Genomic DNA, 20,457 nt, shown 5'->3' with positions numbered 1-20,457 from the left:
TTTTTGTTCTTTAAAGGCCTACTGAAAGCCACTACTAGCGACCACGCAGTCTGATAGTTTATATATCAATGATGAAATATTAACATTGCAACACATGCCAATACGGCCGCTTTAGTTTACTAAATTGCAATTTTAAATTTCCCGTGAGGTATCCTGTTGAAAACGTCGCGGAATGATGACGCTTATGTTGACGTGTGCTTGTGACGTTATTGGTTGGAGCGGACATGTTCTCCCAGCACCACTCACGGCTAAAAGTCGTCCGATTTAATCGCATAATTACACAGTATTCTGGACATCTGTGTTGCTGAATCTTTTGCAATGTGTTCAATTAATAATGGAGACTACAGAAGAAGAATTGTGATGGTGGAAAGCGGTGGATTGCAGCTGCCTTTAGCAACACAAACACAGCCGTGTGTTTCTTTGTCGTGAAGCTTTATATGGAACAGAGCGGTCTGTGGATTTTCCTAAGCTTTAATATGGAACAGAGCGGTCAAGCGAACATGGTTCTCTACCACATGTCAACCGGCAGGTTTTGGTGAGAAAATTGTAGTAATAAGTCGGCTCTTACCGTAAGCATGAGCGAAGCTTGTGTCGTTCTTCCTGCAGCTGTCAAAGAGGCAGCTGCCACTTTCTTGGCTCCTCCATGGCTTACCTCAGAGACACTGGCGGTCACCACACCCCTCCAACTTTCAGGTATGACTTTATAATCTCACTAAAACACAAACAGGTAAGGGATTTTCCAGAATTATCTTAGTAAATGTGTCTAATAACATCTGAATCGCTCCCACTGTTCTGTCTTTTTTGTTTTTTCTTCTCGTCCTTCACTCTCACTTTCCTCATCCACGAATCTTTCATCCTTGCTCCAATTAATGGGAAAATCGTCGCTTTCTCGGTCCGAATCGCTCGCGCTGCTGGTGGCCATGATTGTAAACAATGTGCCGATGCGAGGCGCTCCACAACTCGTGACGTCACATGCACATTGTCTGCTACTTCCGGTACAGGCAAGGCTTTATTAGCGACCAAAAGTTGCAAACTTTATCATCGATGTTCTCTACTAAATCCTTTCAGCAAAAATATGGCAATATCGCGAAATGATCAAGTATGACACATAGAATGGACCTGCTATCCCCGTTTAAAGAAGAAAATCCAGTAGGCCTTTAAGCAATACATATGTAATAGAACACAAAAATAAGACACTAAAGACGTTTTGTAGAATTTATTGAAAGAAAATCCCTGTGACTAACAAGTCAGCACCTTCCACTAAAGTGGGAAATGTATCTTTTTTTTTTTTTTTGCAGAATTAAAAAAGTCCTAAGTGGAGCCTGAGTGCTTGCTGCTGATTGGCTCTCCTTGCCTTGTCGTCAGCCAATCGCTGAGCAAAATCAGCACCTTTTTCTTTGTAAACATGATCTGTTACACAAGCGCCACTGGCAGCTGCTTGTGACGTCACTCCTCAGGAATGTGATCAAACCTGCAGGTGGCACGCTGCACGTCAACAATCAGATACTGGATGCTTTTATGTTACAGCAGGAAATCACATCAAAAGTCGAGGTGAGCATGCTTCAAAGGTGTGTCATCTCGCCACAATATCGACTTTAGCACCCCTGGTGGCCAAACAAGTCCTTGCTGGCAGTGACGTCATGGAGGTGATAAGACATTTGATTGAAGGCACAGCCAGCTTTGTCAATCAAATCCTTTTATAGTTGCAAACGTTTTGCCTTTCGACAAGAAGACAGCAGATGAATATTAAACATTTTTGGCTGAGTTTCAGAAAGTCTTCAGCACCAGAAGTAAAAAAAAAAAGTTTGTGGCTGATTGGTTAATGGTTTCCAAAGTACAGATGGTTTTCTAGAAACAAGCCAGCCTGTGAACAAGTTGTCAGTTTTAAAAAAAGAAGCCTGCTGCTGGTGAATTTGGTCCCTGAAGTTGAATCGAGATGATTTATCTCACAGCAAAAAAAAAAAATTATTGTTCTTTGGGCTCAGACCAAAACTTTCTGAAAAGACACTCCAGAAGACTAAAAGATTGTTCCTGAAATGTTGCTAACATGTCTTGTTCTCCTGAAGTGTGTGTGTGTGTGTAAGGCTCCATCACAGGTGAAGTAGACATCAAGCCATCTCCGCCTCCCGCTCGATGCCAACGTACTTGAGAGCGTCCGCCTGACTGTACCTGGCACATGAACATGAAGTGGTGAGTAAATCAGACCCACCTTTATTCACATAGCACTTTTCAAACACAGGCAAGAAGAGAAGGAAACATGACTATTGACATTTGAGGAAGAACACCTTTAAATAACAAACTAATACCATCTAAAAAAAAATAATAGTATGAAGCATAGAAAAATAAAAAACATTAACACGTTAGTAAACACAACATTGAGAGAATAGTATTAATAATTGCAATAAATAAAATACAAAAAAAAAACACCCCAAAAAATTATATATGACAAAGAGTCATATATAAGTAAAAAGCGTGATCAAAGTGGTATCTTGAACCTTTTTTTAATAATATCAAGAGCCTCTGCAGGGGGTTGTAGTCACCGAAAGCCACCTCACCGTGGCTCTTTCTTCTGCTTTTTGGTAAAGATAAAAGTTGGGTGCCAGAGAATCGGCGAGGGTTGATAAGGTAAAAGCAGGTCAGGTATGTAAGACGGCGCAAAGACATTCAAAAACTAATACTACAACTTGAAATGGGCACTGAATCGGACAGGAAGCCAATAGAGCAACTTTAAAACTGGTGTAATGTGCTCCCGCCCTCTGACTTTTGTAACATTGTAGACTTCTTTTTGGGAAATCCAGAGAGCATTACAGTAGTTTCAACCACAGGAAATTAAAACAACCATTAGCACATCTGTGTTGGCATGAGAGAAACGGGCAGGCCTTGGCTAGCTTCTTAAGATGATAGAAAACTATTTTTGTGCTACTTTTAATGTGTGGGATAAAATTCCACTTGGAGCCAAAAATATCTCCCAGATTTATATAGATTGTGTTGGTTTATATTTTTTTGGAGAACCCTTTAAGAATAAAAGTAACATTTCTATTGGCAGGAAGTGCAGCCATTCAAAACCCAGAAGAAAATCATGAAACTTATATTTCTGCACTAACGATTTGACACACGTCATGTACCACAGAATTGTACTGACATTATAATCATTGAAAATGTCATGTCCAGAAAGAAGTCAGAGAATATTTCCTATTTGGCAACTCTATCCTGCAGCACAGGTGTGTCCATTACGTCCATCACCAGCCAGGCATAAAAAAACAGACCACTAAAAATTAGCGATCAATCTTCACCAATACGTCACTTGATTGACATTCACGACACTTGAGGGTCTTGTGAGACGATGCTGGCTTCTGTCAGACCATTATTAGGAAAAAATGACCGACAGGGAGGCAAAAAACACTTTTTATTTCAACAGACTCTCGTGCCGTACTCTGGAGACTGACTGCATAGTTCCTACCTTCATAATAAAAGCGCTGCTTCATCCTGCCTGCGCCAACAAAATAAGAGTCTCAGAAACCGAGAGTGCACAAGCTCACAAGCAAAGGAGTTTGCCGCTAATTATTTCTTTTAAAGTGTATAAAAATAGTATGGACAAATAAGATGCTAAACAGCAAGCACTTCCATGTGGTAGTGGACAGAAAGAAGGACTTTATTTCTCCTCCATTTGAAAATGTGGACGTTGTCATCACTGCTGTTTGATTCTAATCCATGCAAGTCATCACAATCAGGTCACACACCAACTTATATTCTCCTCTTTGTGAAAGAAAGAAATCTATATGTGTTAAAAATGCTTGTATTATTTAACACTAGGGGTGTAACGGTACAGGGGTTTCGGTTCGGAGGTGTAACGAACGAGTTCCACACGGACATATTAAGTAGCACACTGCACGTTGTGTAAACTATGCACACTGAGGCACCATAAATTGATTTACGTGGACTTAAACAAGTTGAACAACTTATTGGGGTGTTACCATTCAGTGGTCAATTGTACGGAATATGTACTGTACTGTGCAATCTACTAACAAGTTTCACACGGCATGCTAGCAGCGACCAGGCTAGGATAGACTGACCATACCTCCTCTTTTCACCGAACAAACATGTCCTCTTTTGCGGGGCTGTCAGGGTGGAGTTTCTTAAATGCCTCAAATGTCTGGCTTTTTAAGTTAGGGATGCGTGTATTTTCAATGTACGTTCAGGGTTAAGAAGGGCTTAAAAACAAAACAAAATATTGTGTTTGCAGCAGCATTCATGAGGGAGAGGCAGAGACAGAGAGCGAGAGAGTTATGATAAATGCGCATTGGTCGCCAGGCTCTGCTTTTTACCCATAAATCTTTCAGATTTTATTTTTCATTATCTATAGCAGGGGTGTTAAAAGTGTGCCCTGGAGGCCATTTGTGGCCCACAGCTAATGTTTTAAAGGCCAATGGCACATTCTAAAAATACTATTTGGATAAACAAAAACATAAACAAAAGTGAAATAAAAAAGCTTAAAGGCTAAATGTAATTTTTGAAAAAGATGCAACATTGACTAATAAAGTAAATCTGTTTTTTTTTTCTTTCAAACTGTCATTGCTCAAAACATAATATTGAATCAAAATAAATATTATGAATTATTGACCTAAGTTTCCGATTACTTCAAATCAAATATTCCACTAAGAAAATCACTTTTAATGGAAGATTTAGCAAATTTGTTAAATAGGCGCCAGCGCCCCCCGCGACCCCAAAAGGGAATAAGCGGCAGAAAACGGACGGAACCCAAAAATTTATATTTTGTTATATTTTGAGACACTAGTGATTTAGGGCTATATAAGTAAACATTGATTGATTATTTTCTTACTGTACCAAAAATTAACCGAACCACGTACCGAACCGAAATCTTTGTGTAACGTTACAACCCTATTAAACACCTTTAACTTGTTAACAAAAATGTCTCTTTCATAAATAAATAAATATAAATGAGGTAGATCCCCTCCACTTGGTCAATGGAGAAGTAGCTCGCCTGCTGTAGCCACACCCGCTAAGGTAATATACTTCCTGTTTACATCAAAAGTATACCTTCCCGATCAAAAAATACTCTACAACCACAACTGGTTGGGAACTAAGAATGTTCTGATTGTAAACATCCCAACAAGATGAGCAGCAAAGTAGACGGCCATCAGCTTTGTGGAAGGAAGCGCGATCGGCGATGACAAGTAATCTAGTCAGATCAGTGTTGTTCAACCTTTTTTGATCCAAAGTACATCTTTTGCGTTTAAAAAATGCGGAGTTACACCACCAGCAAAAATCATAAAAAATGAAACTCAATTAACTGTAAAAAATAGTAGTTGCAATAGTTGGCTATGACTTTAAACCATAACCAAGCATGCATCAGTATAGTTCTTGTCTCAAAGTAGGTGTACTGTCATGACCTATCACATCAAGCCCTGACTAATTTAGCTTTTTGTTGTTTTCCTGTCTGTATTGTTTTATTTCTTGTCTTGTGTTCCCATTTTGGTGGCTATTGCTCTTTTTTTGGTATTTTCCTGTAGCAGTTTCATGTCTTCCTTTGAGCGATATTTCCCGCATTTACTTTGTTTCAGCAGTCAAGAATATTCCAGTTGTTTTTATCCTTCTTTGTGGAGACAGTTGTCATGTTCGGATGTACTTTGTGGACGCCGTATTTGCTCCACAGTAAGTCTTTGCTGTCGTCCAGCATTCTGTTTTTGTTTAATTTGTAGCCAGTTAAGTTTTAGTTTGGTTCTGCATAGCCTCCCCTAAGCTTCAATGCCTTTTCTTAGGGGCGCTCACCTTTTGTTTATTTTTAGTTTTAGCATTAGATACCTTTTTACCTGAACGCTGCCTCCCGCTGTTTCCGACATCTACAAAGCAATTAGCTACCGGCTGCCACCTACTGATATAGAAGAGTATTACACGGTTACTCTGCTGAGCTCTAGACAGCACTGACACTCAACAACAACAACACATCATTTGCAGACTATAACTACTGGTTTGCAAAAAAAAAAGTTTTAACCCAAATGAAATGAGATCATCTCGCACGGCACACCAGACTAACTCATGGTTGAAAAACACTGAGTTAGATGATGCTAACTCGTGAGCTTGTTTTGGCTGCCCTTGCTGCCATTCAGTGCGGTGTTTAGGCGAGAGGAACAGCGAGTACATTAAAAGGTGGAAGTGATATTTTTGGTGTGAAGATGAACGTTTAAAAAGGCAGATTTCATTAATGAACACTCCTCCTTCTGGCCTTCAGGGCCTGGAACTAAAACCTGTTTTGTCCTTGGCACGTGTGGTCACGTGACCAAGGCGTGTTACCTGTAGTCAAAGAACAGCTCCTCCCCCGTCTGGATGGCTCTCTTGGCGAAGATGCCAATGCGGTGGTCGCCGTTCACCATCATCACTGCGGACGGACGGACAGAAGCGGTAGTCAGCACGTTGTCGCCGGTGAGCGTCTTCTTACCTTTGGCGTAGCAGTTGGGGTTGACCGAGTGGTTGGCGAAGCGGATCTTGTTGCCTTTACGCGTGGCGTCTACCACGAAGTCTAAGGGAGGAAAGTGGGAGACCATGTCAGCTGGAAGGCTGCGGGGAAGACGGCGTCATGTGACTACATACCGTTGTTGAGGTTGAAGAGGAAGCTGCACATGTACTTGTCGTACACTTTACCTCTGCGGTCCGCCTCATCCTGAGAGATGATCTGGTGGTGACGAAGGCACGTTAGCATTTGCACGTTATAGTCTACTTCCTGCGTGCCGTCCTACCTCGCCGCAGTATTCAGAGATGAACTCGTTCTTCTGGACCGGCTCCTTGATGAAGATGCCCCAGCCCGCCACGTCGGACGGAGCGAGCAGCAGGTGCTGAGGAGGAAAAAGAGGGCGGAGTCAGTAAGCTAACAGCGGTCAAAGGTGATTTAGTATGAGGGTGTCCAAAGTACGCAGATCATTTTTTAACGGCTTGTGCCACATTCTACAAATACAATTATTAAAATAAACATTAAAAATGAAATAAAATTGGGTACTGTAACGACAAAACAAATAGAAAAATAATAAATTTAAATTAATGTTATGAATTAGGTGTAGATTAACTGCGATCAAAGTATTGAACAGGATGTCGAAATGTGTATTAAAGTTTTAATTCATATAAGAAAAAAATGGCGATACAAACGGTACAAAACAATCCTTATATCTTGTTATCTGTCATTCATTCATCACCCGTAGGCTCTTAAAGCTTAATCTCATCAACCACAATGCAGCTGCTCCCGCTTCTTTTTTTACATCCGGTTGGCCGCAATGCATTGTGGAACATGCAGTATTTTAGTTAACCCTTTGTTAGGCTATAAAATAGAAAACAAATCAATCCAGTGTAAGTGTTTCTCAAAAAATCTATATAAAATACATGCACAAATAAATATAAATTCACTTTTAACTCGTTTTAACTGTAAATAATAGATTAATTTATCAGCTATTAAATCTAGCATGCATATTATGAATGATCATCACACACGAACTATACAACCCATAAGTCACAACATTATGACTTAAGGCTCCAATTACTTCACATCAGATATCTCACTTAAATATTTTTAGGGAAAAAAAGGCATAATTTGTCATAAAAGCAAAGGTTTTCTACAAGAAATACAATTCATGTTTTGAACGCTTTTAAAAAAAATTTTAAACCCGTCATTGCTAAAAAAAAATAATGAATCAAAATTAATATTATGAATTATGACTTAAGGCTCCAATTAATTCCCATCAGATATCTCATTTGAATATTTTAGGGGAAAAAAGGCATATTTTGTCATATAAAAGCAAAGGTTTTCTACAAGAAATACAATTCATATTTTGTGCGCTTTTTAAAATGTTTTTAAACCTGTCATTGCTAAAAAAAATATATATATATATAAAAAAAATCAATCTTGTGAAAGATTGACCTAGTAATGGCTTCAATTACTTCACATCAAAAATTACACTTTCAAATATTTTTTGGGTAACATTTTTTATATTTTTTGTTTTTGCCATATCAAAACTAAGGTTATTTTATATATAAATTTACATGATATATATTAAATAAATTAAATTGATGGACAGATCTGATGTAGATATTCAAGCATTAAAAGTTAAAAATAATCATATATGACTTATTACTCATGAGTGGAGCAAATTTGGATCCTCAAAATCTTTTTAGTGTGATTATTTTAATTTTTTTTTGTAACTTATTGCAAAAAAAATACTAAAGATTCGAGAAAATACTAAAGAATCAAAATCAATGTGAATGATTGACCTAGTAAAAGCTTCAGTTACTTCACATCAAGTATTTCACTTTGAATTTTTTGGGAGAAATATTGCATATTTGGTGCTTTTACCATAAAAAACAGGGTTTTCTACTATAAAACAGGCATATAAAATTTTTTATATATATATGAAATAAAACTTTATGTCAAGTTGATTGTTCTACATAAATAACTTTTATAACAGGCCCTTTTTAATATTTCCCAAACTTAAGGAGAGCCCTAAAGTTAAAGTACCGTATTTCCTTGAATTAGCGCCGGGGCGCTAATTAATTTTCAATTTCTTCTCACTCCAGCACTTACCAAAGGCATGCGTTAAATTTAGGCATGCGCTTATAAATTTGAGTGTGATGTAAGGATACTGTCATGAAAAGCACATTTAATAAAAAAAAAAAAAAACATTATGGTCTTACCTTTACGTATAAATGAAGTCCATGCACCGCTCCTTCTGAACAAAAGCATCGATAACTTCTTTATAGAAGTCTTCCTTATCTTTCTTCAGTTTTAAAAGTCTCTCTGTCTCGATGGAGATCTCCCTTATTTATTACCTCCTGCTTCGATTGAAAGTCCAGTTTAGAAAACTGTTGTTGTCAACGTCATGTGTCACTCGTGACCTGATGAGTTTGATCCGGCGGTAAAACGAGGCATATGCTTGCTAATCTGCGAAATGAGTTTGACCCGGCGGTAATCCGAGGCATGCGCTAATTATTTTGCTAAACAAGTTTGACCCGGCAGTAATTCTAAGCACGTGCTTATTATTTTGCGAAACGAGTTTGACCCGGCGGTAAAACGAGGCATGTGGATAATATATACCTGGCAATTTAAGGAAATGCGGTAAATATTGTATTGTTTTAAAATAGAAAATGATCAAACTGGCCCCTGCATGCTTTAGTTTCTTGAGTGGAAAAAGTTTGGACCCCTGATTGAGTGTGGGCGTCACCTTTTTGGCGCCCCTCTGGATGGAGCAGTTCTTGCAGGAGACGTTCTTGCTGTCCCAGTGCTCGGCGGCGCCGCACGTGAGGCAGAGGTCGGGGTCGCACTCCCTCACGGCCAAGTAGCACGGACACTGCTTGGTGTTGCACTGAGCTTTGCAGCGGCAGCCTGGGAAGCGGTTCTGACCTGCGGGCGGCCCGAGGACAAAAGGCGTGAGCGCTGTAAGAGCCGGGGAAAGGGGTGTGGCGCTTACACTCTGAGCTGCACTGGCAGAACTTCTCGCAAAAGTTCTGAGCGGTGACACACGGGCACGACGAGTCGCAGGGTTGGCGCGGGTGGTCACACGGCTGGTAGTTGTAAACGTGATTGGACGAGCCGTCTGGAAGGGGTGCGGTCAGACAGACAGCATGTGATGCGTCAGTGGTGAGGGCGTGTCATGTGACCGCTGACCTTTCTTCAGCTGGATCTTCCTGCAGTGAGTGGCCCACAGCCGGTGCTTCCTCTTCTTCTTCCTGGGGGGCGTGTCCTCGTCTTCGGCCGGGGCGCGGGCGATGATGCTGGACTCTTTTACCCGGAACTCGTACACCTGTGCCGTGTGGAGAAGTGTGACCACCCTGCAAACATTGATGCCGCGTGAAGCTGGGCGCTCACCTGTCGGCAGCTCTTGGTGCTGATGAGGCGCGCGATGGCGCAGTAGTTGTCGTAATACGTGCCGATGAGGACGCGGAACAGCGAGGCCTCGGCGCCGCTCCACTCCAGCGTCTCGGCGGTAAGTTTCATCTTGACGGGCGTCTGACAGCGCGAGTTTCCTTCTGCAGGAGATAGGAGCCATTATAGGAGCACAACATAGTGAATGCACAGGTGTCTAAAGTGTGGCCCAAAACTCCAGTTGTATTGGCCCGCAATGTGTCGTGGGGGAAAAAAGCATTAAAAATGGAAGAAAAAGAGCAAAAAGACGCTTTGTGATGAGTGGGGAGGACATGTTGATATTTTTATTTATTATGTAAGATGCTAGAAAAAGACATTTTATATCAAAACTTACTATCAGCTATGTGTCAAGTGAAAAATTTTAATATCAGTATATGACTCTTTGTGGGAAAAATTTGAACCGAGTGTCCAAATGTCTGCTTTTTTTCCTCATTACATTCCTAATGTTTTTTTGTCCAACAAAACTGCAGCTACGAGCGGCACTTTGGACACGCCTGTTTTAGTGCAATTGTTTTTGCGTGGTCAGATTATTCTCAAGTTTAAAAGACATTCAATGGTAAGCAGTAGGGGTGTGGGAAAAAAAACATTCGAATACGAATCGAATACGTTGTGCGATTCAGAATCGATTCTCATTCTCATCGTTTTTTTGGATTCTCAATCCAAAAAAACACTACACAGCCATACCTTAAAAATGCAATCCAATTCCAAAACCAAACCTGACCCAGCAACACTCAGAACTGCAATAAACAGAGCAATTGAGAGGAGACACAAACACGACACAGAAACCGAAAGTAGTGAAACAAAAATTAATATCAACAACAGTATCAATATTAGTTATAATTTCAGCATAGCAGTGATTAAAAATCCCTCATTTACATTATCATTACATTTATAAAAATAAAAATAAAAGAATAGTGTCACAGTGGCTTACACTTGCATCGCATCTCATAAGCTTGACAACACACTGTGTCCAATGTTTTCACAAAGATAAAATAAGTCATATTTTTGGTTCGTTTAATAGTTAAAACATATTTACATTATTGCAATCGGTTGATAAAACATTGTCCCTTACAATTATAAAAGCCTTTTTTATAAAAATCTACTACTCTGCTAGCATGTCAGCAGACTGGGGTAGATCCTGCTGAAATCCTATGTATTGAATGAACACAGAATCGTTTTGAATCGGAAAAGTATCGTTTTTGAATCGAGAATAGATTTGAATCGGAAAAAATCGATATGTTATCGAATTGCGACCCCAAGAATCGATATTGAATCGAATAGTGGGACACCCAAAGATTCGCAGCCCTAGTAAGCAGTACATGCAATTTTTCCGTCAAAATTGAAAGAACGAGTATGCTTAGTAAGAAAAATAAAGTGCTTTAATGCCGCACATTATTTCCAGGCTTAAATCCACGCCTTGAGTTTGAGACCTCTGATGTAATCATGTCCTTAAGTAATGTCTGTTTTTGGCATGTTTTTAAAGTAAATAAAATAATATCAAAATGGCCCCAGTACACTTTGACTTTTCGGTATGCAGCCCAAGTTTGGACACCCCTGATGGACTCTAATGATGTCACCTGAGCTGCTGCTGTTGTCGTCCTTCTTGTCTTCCTCGTCATCTTTGCTGCCTTCTCGCTCGCTGTCCGTGTCCTTCGCCTCTGAGGAAACAGTGGGTGTGCCGGGGCGGCTGTTGCTGTTAGGAAGTCGTCCACGGCGCCGCCCCGTCGTACGCTTGGAGGGCGTCTTGGCACGCTCGCCGGCTCCCCCCGCAGGATACTCACTCGCCATCCCCTCCTGAGACGACACGCGTGTCAACTTGGCAGTCAGAGAGTGAGTGAGGAAGACAAGCGGCTGACCTGCAGCAGGTACATGTAGCAGTCCTCGCCACAAGGCTTGCTGTCCACCAGGTTTTCCAGGTTCTTACGCTTGTACGTGTTGGGAGTGGCGTGGAAAGCTGCGGGTAAACACGGGGTGAGACCGGACAATTTGCAACGGAAGCGCGGCGGTGATGTGGCCTCACACTCACGATGCAGGAAGCAGTCGTATTTGAAGCAACGCCTGCAGAAGAGCGTGTGGAAGGAGTGCAGGCTCTGCTCGCGCTGCACGGAGCGAGCGTTGGGCCCGTCGATGTTGGGCGTGCACTCTGGAGGCAAGGCGCCAGGAAGCTGCTGCTGTGTCAGCTCCTTGTACCTGAGACACAGACACACGTGAGAACGGCAAGATGGACGCTAACTGAGGGTTGCAGGTCAGCTGGAGAAGACACATACTTCTCTTTCAGCTCTTCAGTAGAACCTTTGTCGGGGAACATGGCTGAGATGGCTTCAAAGATCTTGTCAGAGGGAAACCTCCTGCTGCAATCGTTTGTATGGTCTGGAACAGACACACATTATATTAGGTTGTAGTGGTGAAGTGGTGCTGGTGTGGCGTCCTCACTCTCGTTGATGTGGTGTGCGTCCTCCAGGTGCTCCTTGCCATCGCACATCTCCATCTTGAAGTCGGGCTCTTCTTCCTCCTCGTCCTCGTTGTCGCTGTACTGCGCCAGCGAGCTCACCAACTCCACGAAGATCTCGTCGTTGATGAAGCCGCATTCTGTAAGCAAAGATTTGCACTTTTTTGTTATACCTTTTAATTTTTAATTTATGCCAGCCCTTATTCGTCACTTTTTTGTAACAAATTCTGCGGACATTGCAAATCATTCAAACAATTTATTTTCATACACAAAGAAAACTATAGTAAATTTTCCCCCACACTACTTGGCGGTTTACTTACTACAGTCTCTGTGTATCACAGATTTTGAATTGCAAATTGGCATTTATTATAAATTAGGGCTCAAAACTATCACAATATAGAAGTTTTATATCGGCTGATACAGTTATTGATATTTGTTATGACCTATGGAAAATAAGGAACAGGAAGTGAATTGGAAAATTAATTACATTTATATAATGCTTTTCTCTAGTGACTAAAAAAACTTTACATGAGAAAAATATAAAATGTACACATTTATTTCAAATTTTACCTTCCTGACTATAATTCCCTCAGCGATCAATGCAGAAAGGAAATGTCCAACACAAGCATGGAAAAGAATGTAAACATTTTAAAATCACAAACACTTAATAACCTCTCAAGGTTAAGGAGCAAAAATAAGGAATACATGAATGCCTCAAAAAGTGCATCAAAATGGTGAAAATGGGAACATTGAAAAACCTAAGGAAAAATACTTTCTACAGCTTTTTTGCTAGGAAGTTATGGCGAAGGCAGCTAAGGTGGTGTGGTATTACTGATTACAAGCGCCTTAGTCTGACTACGGTCCGTTTAAAAAACATTTTAAAAAACTGCCACACTGTCCAGGTGAATTTTCCTCTGCGTTAATGAACACGCTCCTCCACCTGTAAAACCAGCACTGTTATGACGTGACGACAACGCGCCATCATGCCTGTAAAAATAATAAAAATATGGTGAACCAGTTCTTTTCAAACATAGTATAGTACCGTTTTTGATTCATTACTATCACGATACTATACTATTACCGGTACACCGTACAACCCTACCTAAGTCTAAATCAAAATGTTTGACACACACAATCATGCCAGCTGACATGTTTCTGCAATCAACATTTGACCTAAAATAGCAACAAATACTTTTGGCTGGAGGTCTACCATCTCCCTCACTAGTTTGCGCCACTTTTCAGAGAAGAAGTTGTCATGTTTTGCTACACATCTTAAAATAAAGCCATAACTCATCAAAACTTGGGAGCTGTAAGTTTGATATTTTAACCTAGCAGGATGTTGCTATTAAAATGTTAGCATGTAGCTAAAATAGCTAGGCTAACATATTTTCTCAAGTGCACAATGTTTTAGTGACACTCAAGTGTGGACAAACAGCTCAATGGCATTAAAACTAAATACACAAAACAGCATGTTTTCAGTCGGGCTTACGAAAACATTTTTTAAACAGCATCAAGGCTAGATTCTGGACGACACATCTGAGCCCACCTCTGTCTCCGTGGACTTTGCCATCGTAGTTCTTAATGAGCTCTTCAATGAAGGTGCCATCCTGGTCCAGGATCTCGTCTCCCATGTATGGAATGTTATAGAGCACCGTCTCATCTTCTACCTGAGAAAAAAAAAAAATTGTTAAAGATTTAAAGATGGTACCTCAGATAGTGTTTCACTGACCATGAAGTTCTGCTGCAGCGGCGACCACGAGTACATGACAGGGATGGAGGCCACTGCGTTCAGGGTCTTCAGGGGGATGACTTGACGCGGGAACTCGGAGAAGCCGCTGTCCACTGTGCACTGCAAAGAGAGCGCAACTTGGAAAACAAAAACGAACAAAACGAGCGCAGGCCGAGCTCAATGTTAACCCGCTGACCTCCCGCGTGCCTCTGAGCGAGCTCACAGACGTCATGATGTGGACCGGCTGGATGCGGCGGGTCTTCCACTCCTGGTTCAAGATGTCGGTGCGCTCCAGGATTTTCTGGCGGTTGGTGTTGAACATGCTCTGGAACAAATGGACGTCATTGGCTCATGCGCCGGCAACAACTTTGATTTACATAATCCCTGGAGGGAAACGGTCAACTCACAATACCATCAGAAAAGAGTCAAATCACATTGCGCCCCATTGCGTTTAATTCTATTCCATAAAGATCAACGAACCTTGACTTCGTCGGCCCGCCTGAAACGCTTGAGCTGGCGCAGCCTCATGTACTCAGACTTGACTCTCCTCTTCCAGCGCCCCGGACCTTTCTCTGAACGCTTCCCAGTCAGCACCATGATGGACCTGCACACACACATCATCATGGTGGCAACGAACATCCCCGCTTTTGTTAACCAGCTAATAATGCAGCCTCTTCTACTTCAAATCTGATCACCTCCAAGTCAGCGTTGACAGCATCTACTAAGGCTGGCCGATTAAACGATATCAATATTTAAATCGACATTAATTTTAAAAATGCGTTTTATAAAACGGACAATTTTTTTTCCTTCTTTCTTGGATGAAACTGGAAGTTAGAATTTAATAGAATAGACTTTATTGTCATTATATTTGCATATAACGAGATTAAAGACTCCAACTTAAGGTGCGGTTGTGGGAACAAATATGGGCTAAAATAAATAACACGAGGTAATAAAGGAAAAACTAACAATTAAAATAAACAGACTTCTATCCAATAAAAATAACAAGCAATCCTGTACAATATACAAAACACTGTAGAAATACAAAATACTGTACAATATACAGAACAAGACAAGAGTACCAAAGTAATAAGAGTACTTCGGTACTCTTGTCTTGTTCTGTATATTGTACGATGTAAGTTGCGAAGCAAGGTTGGTTGCATGAACAAAGGCCCTTGTTCTCTGGTAACCGAGCAACGCAGAAAGTACTGATCAGTGGGAGTGACACGCTAACAGCCATCTCAGCTTTCTGTTTACATTTTCACACTATTTTGTTACACTTTATAAGGCATTTTTCATTCAGTACCTTCATTTTAAGAAATTACTGTTAAAATGTTTCAAATTATGTGTTTTCCATGGTTGTGTTGACATTTCCTTTCCTTTCTGCCTGAGGATTATAATCAGAGGAAGGTTACATTTTAAATGAAAATATTTACATGTAATATTTTTCTCCTGGTCCTTATTTCCAATAGGTCATTAAAATATCAATAATGATCGATATTGCAGATATAAAACTTTTGTATTTGTATACTGTTTCCAGCCATATCACCCAGTCTTAGCATCTACTCACGTTGACTCTTTTTGTCCACAAAGCAACTTCCTGTCTGGAACTGAGGCTCGATGCCAGCGAAGGAAGGAGGACTACTACTTCCAACAGCTGTGTGTTTACGATCTACTTAAACATGGAAGTGAGTTTCACATTAAAATACGGTGACAGACGGGCAAACACACAGCAATGACCCAAAACCAAAACAAATGCTGAAATCACAAACACCTCAAATCTGGCCGCCTGGCAAACTTTCTTTTTGTTCAATTGACTGGGAACATTTCCTCATTGCAGTTTTGGACGTTTGGTATTTGCAGCATTTCCTCATTGCAGTTATTTAGCAGCGCTTCTTTGTCACCATCGCCCACCAGATTTTAATCTATGGAAATAGATCTTTGATAACAGCAGTAACTGGAAAGGTGGTTTGTCGACATGACACCAATTCGCGATAACTACATAGTTAAGTAGGAAAAGTCTACTTTAATTGGGTCGTGTCTTTTCCACGCAGATAATATTCAACTGTTACGCTCCTTCAATGATTCAGTTTCTCTTTTTATTTGAGTTCTTGGAGTGCATATCCTCTATTAAAAATTGGTTGTCCTCAAATTTCCTCCAGACGAATTCAAACAAAACGGAAACTTTGATAATTGCTACTGACAAAAACATCCCCTTGATCAAGAACTCCCTTGGTGCTCTGGGTGCATCTGTTAAAAGCAGCCTCATAAACCTTGGGCTTGTGTTGGATCAGTCTGTCTTAGGAGGGTCACTGTCATCAACTGACCAAAAACTGTTTATATAATCTCAGAAATATAATTTGTTGTCAAATTTGGATCTTCAAATGATCATTCACGCGTTCATTTTGTCTCGCATAGACTATTGCCATTCTCTTTTCGCTCTCTTCAACAAGTCAACGCTAAAGAGACTTCAGACTGTATAAAATGCCGCTGACAGACTTTTGACCAGTGCACCCAGAACAGCCCATATCACTCCCGTTTTATCTGCATTTAGTTAAAGATTTTAGTCCTGACATTCAGTGCGTTGCATGGTGAGGCCCCTCAGTGCATCACTGACTTGGGCATGCCCCCACTCCTCAGGGAGCAGCCTCCGGTCTTCAGGCCAGGGTCTTCGAAAGATCCCAAAAACTCGTTTTTAAACCTGTGGAGACCTGGTATTCCAGGCTATAGCTCCCAGACTCTGGAACAACTTGCACCAGTCCCTCCGTCATCTTGACTGTGTTGATTGACACTTTTAAGAAACATTTGAAAACTTATTTTTAGTAAAGCTTTTAGTTAATGATGGATGCCTCAGGAAACTCTTGTCAAATCTTCTGGCCTGAGAAAATATCCAATGCACAGCTATACAAGGGGGCCAAGTGCAACAGTGTGGTGCTAGAGATCAAATGCCGCCGATTCCAATGGCTTGGGCATGTTTTCAGGGTGGACCAAGACCGCATCCCCAAGATTGCCCTACGTTGGACTCCACCTGGGAAAAGGAAGCAAGCCCGGCCCAAGAACACGTGGCGGCTGAGCTGAAGGAGATAAACCTAACCTGGGGCGAGGCACAGCATTTTGCTCAAGACAGGTCCAGTTGGAGGCAGATCGTCAAATCCTTATGTCCCATAAGGGACGAAGAGGATTGAGTAAGTAAGTTTTAGTTAATGAACCTTTCTAGGGCTGGGCGATATATCGCGGGTTTGACTCTGTGCGATATAGAAAATGACTATATCGTGATATTCGAGTATACGTTCTCAAGCAGTTGTTTTTAGCTGCGGGCATTACACTACAGGCTCTTCCTACTCCTTTTTGGCTCTGCTTCTCACAGACAGCAAGCACACCTTCTTACATACATATACGCCTTCGCGGAGCAGAGAGGTAGCAGCATGTTAACGTTAGCTGTGGTGCGAGTGGGTAATATGAGAGAAAGAAGGTGTAAATCTGGTAACAAATGAAGGAAGAATTCCCAAGAAAAACAACGGGGTCCATCGCCTGGTGGTGGTTTGGCTTTAAGTGGGAATATGTTGAACAGACATCTGTAATGTCAAGTGTGGGGCAAAAGCGTTGCAACAAAAAGTAGCATTACTGCTAATATGTAGCATCATTTGAAAAGTCACCTGCTAGAGAATGAAGAATGCTTACTCTGCATTTCAAAATCTCCATTCGGTGCCACACCAACAAAATGCCGTGGCCACCATTTCCCCATCAACACCGTATGGAAAAAATTGTCTACTACAGAAGGAGATAACGTTCGCAGTAACCTCCCACATAGCAGTTTTATATCCTATTATGCAGCTCATATTTATTTGACATTTATTGAAATATCTTGTGTAACATCATGCACAAAAGTGCACTTTATTTGTTTTAAAGTATTGTAGAGGCGTTCTGTACAAAAAGTGCACTTTAATTTAGTGTTGTTTTGATATGTCATCTTAGTGACATCATGCACAGAATTGCACTAATAGCTTGTGTTAAAAATGTCTCTGACAATCTTGCACTTTCTGTTTTGAAATGACAATGTTTGTGCCACTGCTTAATAACTGTTTAATAAATACAGTTCTGGTCAATTGACTTAGGCCTAAAAATATCAAGATATTAAAAGCCTACTGAAAGCCACTACTAGCGACCACGCAGTCTGATACTTTATATATCAATGATGAAATATTAACATTGCAACACATGCCAATACGGCCGGTTTAATTGACTAAATTACAATTTTAAATTTCTCGCGGACTTTCTTGTTGAAAACGTCGCGGAATGATGACACGTATGATGAAGCGTGTTTGTGACGTCTCAGGTTATAGCGGACATATTATATTAGCCCAGCACCACATACGGCTAAGTCGTCTCTTTTCATCGCATAATTACACAGTATTCTGGAAATCTTTGTTGCTGAATCTTTTTCAATTTGTTTAATTAATAATGGAGACTATAAAGAATAATGCTGTTGGTGGAAAGCGGTGGATAGCAGCTCCCTTTAGCACCGAAACACAGCGGGTGTTTCTTTGTTTGTTGTGAAGCTTTAACACAGAGCGGTCATGCGAACATGATTCTCTACGTCAACCAGCAAGATTTTGGATGGGAAAATTGTGATATTAAGTCGGCTCTTACCGGAGACTTGAGTGGATTATGCGACCTCCTCCTGTAGCTGTCAAAAAGGCAGCTGTGATCTTGGCTCCTTCACTGGCTTCTCTGAGAGACACTGGCGTTCACCGCAGCCCTCCGACTTTCAGGTATGACTATAATCTCACTAAAACACTATTAACACGATACGCAGAAAAGGGATCTTCCAGAATTATCTTAGTAAATGTCTCTAATATCTGAATCAGTCACACTGCCGCCGCCTGGAGCCGTCGCCTACTCTTTTTTATAGTGCTTCGCTCTATCTTTCCTCATCCACGAATCTTTCATCCTCACTCAAATTAATGGGGAAATCGTCGCTTTCTCGGTCCGAATTGCACTTGCTGCCGGTGGCCATGATTATAAACAATGTGAGGAGCCCTACAACCGGTGACGTCACGCGCACCTCGTCTGCTACTTCCGGTACAGGCAACGCTTTTTTTAATCAACACCAAAAGTTGCGAACTTTATCGTCGATGTTCTCTATTAAATCCTTACAGCAAAAATATTGCCAAATGGTCAAGTATGACACATATAATGGACCTGCTATCCCCGTTTAATTAAGAAAATCTCATTTCAGTAGGCCTTTGAGTGAAGTCCTAAAGAAGCAGCCCCGGCATGAATGAAGGCTGCCTGGAAGTTTACACCCCGACTTAGCTAGCTTAGCTGTGAATAAGTTACCAAACAAAAGAGTCGCCTGACATTACAGGAGTCAATGATATTCTATATTCTTGGGAAACAAGAGGCACATTCAGACAGCTCGCCTTGCCTGCGTCGGAGGCTCCGTCGTCATTCGAGACCGCGCCGGCTCACAAACCAGCAAAGTCGTCCTTTGTGTTGCCGATTAGCTTGCTAGCTAGCAGGGGGTTAGCGCGATAGCTGGCGAGTAGTTAGCTCACAAAGACAAAACCTTTCACTCCGGCAGTGCCGTGACTTGACTTCAACAGGCTCGGCGCTATCTGAGTTGTTACACATACGAAAAAAAAAATGTTTACGCCGCCGATTTCTCTTCAATTCGGCAAAACAACCCCCGGTGCCCGCTCTCTTCTCACCACCCACTGGCCGCTGCCGCAGGTCTAAGAGGCGCCAAACGTTTGGACCAATCACTGGCCTTGACATTGGGCCAACTGAGTGCCAAGTGACGTGATAGGCCGCGCTTATCAAGCAGTAAGCCAATGAAAGATCACGTTGGTTAAAAAAAAAAGAGAAAAGAAACACCAGGCCTGAACGCGGTGACAGCAGCTCACAACATGTTAAAATGATATTCATCGTTTAAATTCGGAGTCGTATGTCTTTATTCATTGTTCAGTTAAGCTGTCGGCGTAAAGGCGTGTTTTGGTGCACCCAAGTGAAAGAAATCGAATTAAAGGAGGTCACTAAGTTTATCTAGCCACGCCCCCGCAGTGAGCCGCGAATGCTGCGTTCAACTGCAAAGGAAAGTACAGTTCAGTTCAGTTCATCCATCCATCCGTTTCCTACCGCTTATGCTGCATTCAACACGAAACACAAGACACTTAACATTAGACACTAGGTCAGGGGTATCAAACTCAAATACAGAGTGGGCCAAAATTTTAAACGTAACAAAGCTGCGGGCCAAGCTGAACAAATGAACCTTTTAATAGGGACCCAAATAAGTTTTGCATTAAATATTGAACAGGCAAGGCTTATATAACTTTAGTGTCATGAAAAATCCAGTTTCAA

At 41.3% G+C, this 20,457-nt stretch overlaps 2 protein-coding genes across 4 annotated transcripts in view; one reads left to right on the top strand and one right to left on the bottom strand.

Annotated features, from left to right (window-relative positions):
- Positions 1-1,201: 1,201 nt before the first annotated feature.
- Positions 1,202-19,850, bottom strand: LOC133569181 (histone-lysine N-methyltransferase EZH2). Of its 2 annotated transcripts, none has more exons than XM_061921381.1 (19): positions 19,521-19,850; positions 14,581-14,704; positions 14,297-14,425; positions 14,101-14,220; positions 13,918-14,038; positions 12,356-12,511; positions 12,190-12,292; positions 11,943-12,112; positions 11,779-11,876; positions 11,500-11,716; positions 9,866-10,026; positions 9,665-9,800; positions 9,468-9,593; positions 9,222-9,400; positions 6,756-6,851; positions 6,610-6,691; positions 6,458-6,538; positions 6,313-6,397; positions 1,202-2,169 (listed from the first exon to the last, which is right to left on the bottom strand). In XM_061921381.1, exons 1-19 carry the CDS (start codon positions 19,547-19,549, stop codon positions 2,109-2,111), a joined length of 2,274 nt encoding a protein of 757 aa, XP_061777365.1. In that variant the 5' UTR covers positions 19,550-19,850; the 3' UTR covers positions 1,202-2,108. The 2 variants fall into 2 exon arrangements, with proteins under 2 accessions (XP_061777365.1, XP_061777366.1); XM_061921382.1 differs by having other exon boundaries at positions 11,949-12,112.
- The window catches only part of LOC133569182 (NACHT, LRR and PYD domains-containing protein 1b allele 1-like), a 26,037-nt gene continuing 21,293 nt past the window's right edge, over positions 15,714-20,457 (top strand). The window contains exons 1-2 of one of the 2 annotated variants that reach the window (XM_061921386.1): positions 15,714-15,785; positions 17,079-17,282. The gene's annotated coding sequence lies outside the window, so the exon portion shown is untranslated. Of the gene's footprint in view, positions 15,786-17,078; positions 17,287-20,457 lie in introns of both variants that reach the window. The other variant, XM_061921385.1, reaches the window with a different exon arrangement.

Source organism: Nerophis ophidion, linkage group LG15, assembly GCF_033978795.1.
Source record: "Nerophis ophidion isolate RoL-2023_Sa linkage group LG15, RoL_Noph_v1.0, whole genome shotgun sequence".
Taxonomy (NCBI): Eukaryota; Metazoa; Chordata; class Actinopteri; order Syngnathiformes; family Syngnathidae; genus Nerophis; species Nerophis ophidion.
This window is presented reverse-complemented; position numbering and strand designations above follow the sequence as displayed.